The 9,698-nt window shown below is 35.8% G+C and overlaps 1 protein-coding gene across 1 annotated transcript; it reads left to right on the top strand.

Moving 5' to 3' along the window:
* Positions 1-280: 280 nt before the first annotated feature.
* Positions 281-4,052, top strand: LOC117240531 (odorant receptor 13a-like). Its single transcript, XM_033506552.1, has 9 exons — positions 281-433; positions 980-1,096; positions 1,162-1,279; positions 1,845-2,109; positions 2,172-2,291; positions 2,751-2,841; positions 2,914-3,047; positions 3,757-3,889; positions 3,959-4,052. Exons 1-9 carry the CDS (start codon positions 287-289, stop codon positions 4,004-4,006), a joined length of 1,173 nt encoding a protein of 390 aa, XP_033362443.1. The 5' UTR covers positions 281-286; the 3' UTR covers positions 4,007-4,052.
* Positions 4,053-9,698: the final 5,646 nt, after the last annotated feature.

Here is a 9,698-nt window from a genome sequence, read left to right as displayed (position 1 = left end):
CTCGTTTCCAACATCTGTGACATACATAATATATGTAAGAAGTACATACGCATAACGAGGGTACCTGCTAGTTCTTTCTCCAAATGTAATGATTAAATATTCATGATGTATATGGAACACATACATTGTATTTGTGACGTATGATTGACAGTGAGTTAAGGACAGAAGCACTTTATCGTAGATATATTTTTCATGTGCGTTAAAAGGTTCCATTTACAGTATGACAGTAATGATTTACAGAAATGTCGAGTGTTCAGACTTAGTTAGTTGAGACTGAACTTTCATCATGAATAGAGCTACACTAGAGGCGCGATTCTTAAAGATAACGAAAATATTCGCGAAACTGAATGGGGTTTGGCCAGATCAAAATAAAGTAAAATTCATTTTATGGGCTATGGTGTATATTACTATGGGATCGTCTATCATTGTACAGGTACACGTCTATCAATTTATGTCGCAATCCACTAACATTCACAACACAACATCATAATGAAACATTCAACGATATTGACTTAAATTACCTCCCATTGCTCCTTTGTTTTAACCGATATGAAATGTAAATAAAATTCATGGATAGTCCTAATCTTTTACATTTCAAAACATAACTTTCAATTTTAAGAAAGCTTCATGGTAAAAAGAGCCCTGGACGATCATGTAAAAAGTTCTTAGAGTCCTTAAATAATTTTAGAAAGACATAATTAACTCTTAAATGCAATCATTACCGAAACTTCACACCTTGCGAATTTTGTTTTGATATCAATATCTCGTTTGAAAAAGAATGTTGTTTCTTTTAATAAAATCATGAATAATAATAAATACTTATAAAATACTTAATTTCTTTGAAATTCAAATGTCCGGTTTCTAAACTAAAAAAATTTAAATAGCATTATCGCGATTTTCTTAATAATAGCCTTTATTAATAATAGATACAAGTACTATTTACAAATAATTAAGGATATACCATTGATTTCAATTCAAGGTAGCGAGAGTCATACATATAGGCAGTTTGGAAGTCGTGATAGAGCAGTCGTCCTTAATAGGTGCGGGATTTCTCATGATCATAAAACATGGTAACTATGTTCTGAACGCAAAGAAGGTAAGCAAATATTTGCCAATCACAAGATTCTTCTAGTTTGCACACCAACCTCACAAATATTATAGCTCAAGTCCCTTTTGAATGACATGTCCGAGGACTGGGCAATTAATCGTTTGGAAGAAGAATTTGCCATTATGGCCACATACGCTAATAGAGGAAGCATTCTTGCGATGTTCTACTTTGGTAAGTCGATATACGTACTTAAAAAAGTCAATCGCAATTTTAGTCGATAATCTCGTTAGACTACAACATGAACAGATCTGGCTAACAGTTATATATATATAAACAACCAAACAACCAAAACAACATCTCCGCGGTTGCATAATAAATACATAAGCAAAATTGAAACGTTAATATTAAAAAACGTTACAATTTTCAACGCGAAACACACAAAAAATGGCAATCTGATGGTGCTTTGTAATATTTTAATTAGAAAATGAAAAACTTGAAAGGAATATAGAAATGGGTACAGTTTGTCCATGCTAGAGTTCATTATTTTACATTTTATAATTTAATTAATAGACTGCGAATGTTTATGCATTTATGGGAAATTTAAAGGTGCTAAAATGCACGAAATTAACATCATATGTAAAAGTAGAAACTGTTCAAAGTATAGCATTTATTCTACAATTTCGAGAATGAAACAAACATTTGTTTAGGTTCTATCTTTCGACACGTTTTTGCCACAATAGGTACGTATATGCATAAACACCTATAATGAATTAAGGTAGCAACCATTTGCTTTCAGTAAACGCGTGCATATGTGCATTCCTTTTCTTACAATTACCGTGGACGGCGCGTCTGGTGCACATGATGAAACCACACAATACATCATCACCAATGTTATACACTATACCAGCTTACTATTTTGTCGAAGATGACCGCAAATATTACTATTATATTCAAATGTATCTGGGCCTCTCTATATATGTGGTGCTCATCGTGTTCATCGGTTGCGATACTTGTTACATGGTCCTTGTGCAGCATGCTTGCGGATTGTTGACTGTGACGGGGTAAGCAAATCAAAAATTTCTTCCATTTTCCAAATTTTATTGAATAAATTGCATGTTTTTAGATACCGCTACAAAAATGCAATCAACGACCTTTCTTTCAATACAAAGGATTCCGAAAAGAAGGCGAAGGAGACATATGAAAGAGTACGCTTCTCCATACAGGCGCACCAGCGAGCAATAATGTCAGTACATATTAACCAGCGAATACAAATGTTATAATCTAAATTGAAAAATTTATGGTATAAGAATTCATATTTTACTTTCAATGATTTTGGTTACGAATAACTACGATAAATGATTTAATTATTTTTATTTACTGGTAATCATTATAGATGACAGAGATTGTTTTTGGTTACTTTCAATACTCAATTATACTTTCAACAATCGTCAACATTGAAATGGATAGATATGTTTTACAATTTCAGTATTTAATAAATCTCATGAATATTTAGTGATTATTGTTTTCCATTTAAACAAAAATTAACCTTCTCATAATTTTTAAAGTGATTACTATTCTTATTAGGTTTTATATATATTACTATATTTATTAGGTTTCCATTTTTAATCATGTATTTTCCCGCTCCTTTTTCGGAGATTTCTGTTGCCGAGAAACGTTTTTCTTAATTTTACTTGTGAAACAGGTTTCTGGAAAAAATCGAGAGCACACACGTTACATACCTTTTTATGTGTATGGGCATAGTAGTCTTGTGCGTTAGTATTACAATGGCACAGGTAAGCTTCTTTTAATCGACTTTATATCTTTGAACATGATTTATCAATAGATTGTCGATTGTTTGAAATTAGATCGCTACGATGGAAATATGTGTGGATTTTTACAAATTTATCAGCTTTCTGGTGATTCAGTTCTTGCATCTGTTCTGTCTAACGATGCAGGGACAGTTCATCATAAATTCGTCTGATGAGATTTATGATGCAATGTGAGTATAATACATATTATGAAAACTATTGAGATATGTACAATTTTGTGTTAGACTAGATTAGCCGTGTAGTAGTGACACACATATGTGAGTATGAGTGTATGGGAGCATGTGTGTGCACAGCGTCTCGACAAACAGATAAATGTAACTGTTCCGTTGGCGTAGTATAGAAGATGGTGAGACAAAGAGAGTGCTGAGACGCGTACAAATGTATATCGACGAAGATCCTGCAAATCGTTTATTAAATAAATCTAAAACTATTTTAATATAAATTCTAAGTATAATCTTAGTTTTCCTTTACTTTTATTTCGGCAATTAAGATCCACAATTCTCAACAACAACTTTATTTCCTTCCATTATTTGTAGTGTTATCAACTGCTTGCATGAATTATCAACTGCTTGCAAAAGAAGTACAGATTATGCTTATGCTATGTATATTATTACTAGACTACATATATAATTTAAAGTACTTTAAGCAATTTGCTAGTTCTTTTATTTATTTGTGATCTTCTAAATTGTCCTTTATAATAGCTTTTAGAATTAAGATAAAAATAAAATAATATTTGCCATTGGCTTATGAAAACAGAAAATTTCTAACTTATTTTCGTTTATTCGAATAGTTGTTCATGCGACAGAAATGTTTATATTTAGTATAATGTTAATTTGTATTAATATAATGTTAATTTATAGATTATAATGAAATTTGTAGATACGAGGCATTATGGTACAACACGAATCCAAAAACGCAAGCGTTATACTTATTAGCGTTGCGGCGAAGTCTAACTCCATGCTATTTAACTGCTGGCGGTTTAATACGGTTGAACATGGAAAGCTTTTCAGAAGTAATGTATTAATAGTCTTATCTTCAATAATCACGCCGCATTCGCTGGAACAATATTGGTATATTTCAGGTGATAAAACTGTGCGTTTCATATTATACAGTGTTGAGATCAACATGAACAACGGATCGATATTCAGTGATTTGTGATGACTCCTTTACGTTAAATTAATTACACTAGATACGTTATTTGGAATGATCGTTTTATCAATATTATTACAATTGATGGTGTAAAATAACTTGATAAAACTGTCCTAATATTATCTCAATTCATAATACAGATACGAGTATTATCGAAATCAACAATTAGTAAATAACAGTTTCGTTTCTGCTTACAGAAACAAATAACAATATTTGAACACTTGTAGAAGTTTTTTATTAATATATTATTATTTTATTAATATATATTTATTTTATTAATAATATATTATACGCAACATTTTGAAATTTCATTATTATGAATGTCAATATCCCTAAAATTTGAAACCAATGTAAAAATATGTATAAGAACTAAAAAAAGGGTTTGGTTAATAGTCAATTATCTATTATACGTATTAATGAATCTCAATATTTACTGGAACTATGCGTAACATTTATTATACTATTATTTAGGATAGCAATTCCAGCTATAGATTAATGTCGTGGTAAATATTTGTTTGCAGTAAACTCTTTGCAACTTTTATATATGTTTTTAAAGTAGTATCAAATGATACCAATATGCTCCATTACAGTGTTGATGGAATTCCAAAATGTTTCGCATAATATCTACAATATATGCAGAAATGTCTTTATCGTATATCTATCGATCTAAAATGTAATAGGTATTACATATTATTTCACTTATCTGCACAATTCCATTAGATTTGGCATTTTTTATAAGTGTAAGTATCATGGTAGCACTAGCACCACTAAGAAAAATATTAGTATTAATCGTGGTAAGAAATTGAATTATTCACGCATACAGAATTGGACACTTACTGATCTCATTGCAAAATATTAATTTGAAATCTGGATCGTGGGAGTAGGTCAGCTCAAACGTGGACGAAGCTCGTGTCACAGACGAAATTCGAGCAACTGTATATAACAAACCGAAATTCCGAACGCCTTATCGCGTGTGACCGTCCGGTCAGCACCCGTTCTCAGCCGCCTGAGTGGCATTCGATCACTCCAGCCGTTCTCCGAATTTTACACTAAGTATAAACAAAACCTTCTCCTACTCCAACGAATGGAAGAATATAAATGCTCCCTTCAAAATCATCCAGTCAGTTTAATAAAAAAATTCTTAACTAATCCAAGTATCGAAAGTGTATCATCGCGAACCGAAAAAATTGTATAAATTGAGTAAAAAATAAAAAGAACTTTATCTCCTTTTCGGAAATTAACAAGTTCCTTATTTTTACCTTAATTTTACACGACATTTTTGGCGATCCGTGCCAGGATCTATTCACTTCAGTGCAAACGAAATTACGATTTCGGCGTACGCGCATCATTGAAGATCGCAGGATCAACGGACCCAGTGCGAATCTTTGCTACTACGAAGCCCTGCAGCAACTTCCAACGTTCCACTACGGTGAAACTAGACGAGAGGACTACGGTCAGCGCAGAGCAAGCCTACGAATAAGATTCGGAATCTAGAACCAGCCAGAGAGGAAACATCCCTGAGACTCCTCAACGGTCATAGCTACTACGGTAAGCTGAAAAATCTGGATTCATTTTCACGATACCGTGTGAGAAAACCCAGTTTCTCAAGCGCTTCGAGTCCAAATAGCAACAGTAGTTCAGACTCAATAAGCTCAATTAGAATCATGCCCACATCACGAAAAGACAAAGTCGAAACTATTGAAACCGTTTCTACAAACGGAGGTACGGACAATTCGATTCGTGCCATACTCGACGTGATACAAAAACAAATTGAAATTCTTGCGCAACGTGTAGAAGAGACACAACGGACGGCCGACAGTGAAAATAAGAAGCGTGCAGCGGAAATAGAACTATTAGGCAAAAATATCTCTAAAATAAAAATAGGACGCGACGCTACTACAGAACTAGGCTCCCTTATTACTATGGACGAATCTGTTGCCGCGAGAGATAGAACTTCCCCACCATGCGTTCCAATTCGAACAGAAGAAGGCAACCATCCCTCTTACGAAGACCGTCCACCGCAATTCGCCTCTCCGAGCTTACGGGCCAAAGACGCGATAGTATGTATTCCGCAATTAAACGGCGAAGACAATATCGGAGTAGAAGAATTCATACGCGAAGTACGCGAATTACGAGCCATGTGTAGCGAACCCACGCTACTATTAAAAATGATCAAAATCGGGAAAATCGCGGGTAAAGCCGCAATGGCCATCTGCAATATACCGATATACGAATACGGATACCTGTACGATGCCCTAAGACGAAACGTAGCCACCCAAGACTCTGTTAGAGAACATCAAGACCAGCTACGCGAAACGAGACAGCGTCACGACGAAAGTGTGCAAAGTTATATCATCAGGTTTCGCAGAGCGCTCAATAAGTTACAATACAGTATAACGAACGAATACCGTGACGAAATTACTAGACGAGCTATGAACGACAGGATTTTAAAAGACTCCGTGATCGATTTTATCCGAGGCCTGAAAGGCGAAATAGGACAATTACTACTCGCCAATCCACCATACAATATCCTTGAAGCCGAAAAGAAAGCCACCGACATCGAGCGATTCTTCAGGGAAGATCGAAATCGACGACCAAAAAGCAATAGAACGATTACGACTTCCTGAGCAGCAACGACTAACAACCAATAATCCTAATCCGATCACTAAAAAACCAACTCCAACACCCAATCCAATGCCAAGAAGCTTCCGACAAACCGAACAAATACCACTTGCCCAAAGGACACAATTAAAATGCTTCAAATGCAACCAAATCGGACATGTCTCCAGTCAATGTAAAAATTTTCGAACACCCAGCCAATTTCCGAGACCACCAGCAGTCCACAATCTCGAGACACACAAGGAAGAAATAGAGAACCAATAGACCAGACCTACGAATTAACGCCACAACAGGAAGACTACCCACAGTACTTTTACGATCCGACGGACAGCGACATAAATTCCTCATTGACAGCGGAGCAGGAATTAATATACTCAAGCGAAGATGCGTATTACGACCAAGAATAACAAAAGAACGGAAATTCTCGATGGGACACTCTAAATTTAAAACCAACGAACACGCTTTGATAAAACTATTTGGCAAAACTCTAGAATTTTTTGTGGTAGAAGACAACTTTCCAATTATAGAAGACGGCATACTCGGTTTGCCAGCTCTATCTAAATTCAAATTTGAACTCTCGAATCAACAATTAAAACTTGACAATAATATACTTTTATTGCAACAGGAAAACGACGTACCTCCAAAACAAGCAGTGTCAAAAACAGTCTACCTGGAAGGAAAACCGACAACGATATGCTTTATAAATGGTGGTGAGTGCCCAGCCAAAATGACTAATTTTATCGAAAATTCAAATACGTATGATCAAGTCTCCACGTTTAAAGATTTAGTTAGACTTTCGCATATAGAGAAAACCCTCCGTGAACCAATCGAAAAGATATTGCTGTTCTACCTCGACGTATTCAATCTAGAGACCGACTTATTACCATGCACTAATCTTGCTAAACACATAATAACGTTAAAAGAAAATAAAATCATTAACACAAAATCTTACCGACCGCCTGAATGCCATAAAGAAGAAATCAAACGACAAATGGACGAAATGCTACAAAAGAACATTATAGAACCATCTGATTCTCCTTACAATTCACCAGTCTGGGTAGTACCAAAAAAGGCAGACGCCTCAGGGAAACAGAAATGGCGAATTGTAATAGACTTCAGAAAAATAAACGAACTAACTGACCAGGACGCATATCCATTACCTGACATAGACGACATACTATCCCAACTAGGCAACGCAAAATTCTTCTCAGCCCTCGATTTATCCTCCGGATTCCACCAAATCCCAATGGACATAGACTCTAAAAAGTACACAGCATTCTCCACACCACAAGGACACTATCATTACAATAGGATGCCATTCGGTTTAAAGAATGCACCTGCAACATTTCAACGCATGATGGATACCGCGCTAAGAGGACTCATAAATAAACATTGCTTCGTATATTTAGACGACATTATAATATTCGGACAGTCGATTGAAGAGCACAATAGCAACCTCGCGATAGTATTGCAACGCCTACGCGAACTCGGACTCAAAATACAGCCGGACAAATGCGAATTTCTCAAACCAGAATTAGAATATCTTGAACATATAGTAACCGCCGAAGGTGTAAAGCCAAATCCCAAAAAATTAGAAGCCGTTAGCAATTTCAAACAGCCACGTAATCCCACAGACATCAAATCGTTCTTAGGACTAGCAGGTTATTACCGTAAGTTCATCAGAAACTTTTCTAAGATCGCGAAACCATTGACCGAACTTACAAAAAAGGAGACACCATTTCATTGGACAGATAAAACCCAGGAAGCATTCCAGACATTAAAAAACAAACTCTGTTCATCACCCGTACTAAAGTTCCCAGACTTTGCGAAACCATTCACATTAACGACTGACGCCAGTAACGAAGGTATAGGTGCAATCTTATCACAGGACGGACATCCATGTTGTTATATCTCGCGAACTCTAAACCCACCGGAACGAAACTATTCCACTACAGAAAAAGAACTTTTAGCAATAGTATGGGCCGTGAAACGCCTCCGACAATATCTGTTAGGACGGAAATTCCTCATCCGAACCGATCACCAAGCACTAAAATGGTTACAGAATTGCAAAGACCCCTCATCACGCTTGATGAGATGGCGATTAAAACTAGAAGAATACGAATACGGCATGGAATACACGAAAGGAAAAGATAATACTGCAGCCGACGCACTATCTAGAATACATGCTCTGACCAGACGACGCGAAAATTTGAACATAGAACTCGACAAAAAATATCACGATTAGGAAAAATCTACCGACGTGTTACCCAAAATTCTCAAAATGACTCCGAACCGTAAATCTTTCTATCAACTATAAAAAACAGAGCTAGGAAATTACGACAGAATCAAATGGTTAACCAAACTAAACGAAATTATTCATATAAACGAAAAGATAGGTATAGGCGACGACAGTTTCACAGAGACCGAAAAGAACGCGATAAAGCAAATTTTACTATTCCTGAACGACACCGTAAAAGAATTAAATTTTGCATGGGAACCAATTCAAACATATAGCGACGAAGAAATAGACGAATTATTGAAAGAAAATCACGATTTAGTAGGACACCCCGGTATACAAAAGACATACGACCGCATTCGTGAACGGCACAGAGTACCAGATTTGATGAAACGTATACAACAACATATAGAATCATGCGACACCTGCCAAACATCTAAAACTACACATATCAGACCGCGCGAAGAACCTTGTATCACCGACACACCCCGAACCAAACGATAAAATTGCTATGGACTTATTAGGCCCACTGAAAAAGACGAAAAAAGGCAATCAGTACATTCTATCCATACATGACGAATTGACAAAATACTTAATACTCGTACCACTAAAAACTCAACAAACGGAAACAATTTGGAACGCACTCTTGAATCATTACATTTACATCTTTTCCGCTCCAAAAAAGATATTAACTGACCGCGGACAGAATTTTATATCTAGTTTAATGCAACAGTACGAAGACGCGTTCAAAATCAAACATATCAAAACGACATCCTTCCACCCACAAAGTAACGGATCGTTAGAACGGACACACGCA

Source organism: Bombus vosnesenskii, unplaced genomic scaffold (assembly GCF_011952255.1).
Source record: "Bombus vosnesenskii isolate JDL3184/JDL3185 unplaced genomic scaffold, Bvos_JDL3184-5_v1.1 scf7180000014758, whole genome shotgun sequence".
Taxonomy (NCBI): domain Eukaryota; kingdom Metazoa; phylum Arthropoda; class Insecta; order Hymenoptera; family Apidae; genus Bombus; species Bombus vosnesenskii.
Note: the sequence above shows the minus strand (reverse complement) of the source record. Positions and strands in the feature narration are given on the sequence as shown.

Coding starts and splice junctions, on each gene's coding strand:
- LOC117240531 (XM_033506552.1), top strand. CDS start 287: ATGAATAGAGCTACACTAGAGGCGCGATTCTTAAAGATAACGAAAATA. Junction 1,097..1,161: donor ATGTTCTGAACGCAAAGAAG/GTAAGCAAATAT, acceptor CAAATATTATAG/CTCAAGTCCCTTTTGAATGA. Junction 1,280..1,844: donor TCTTGCGATGTTCTACTTTG/GTAAGTCGATAT, acceptor ATTTGCTTTCAG/TAAACGCGTGCATATGTGCA.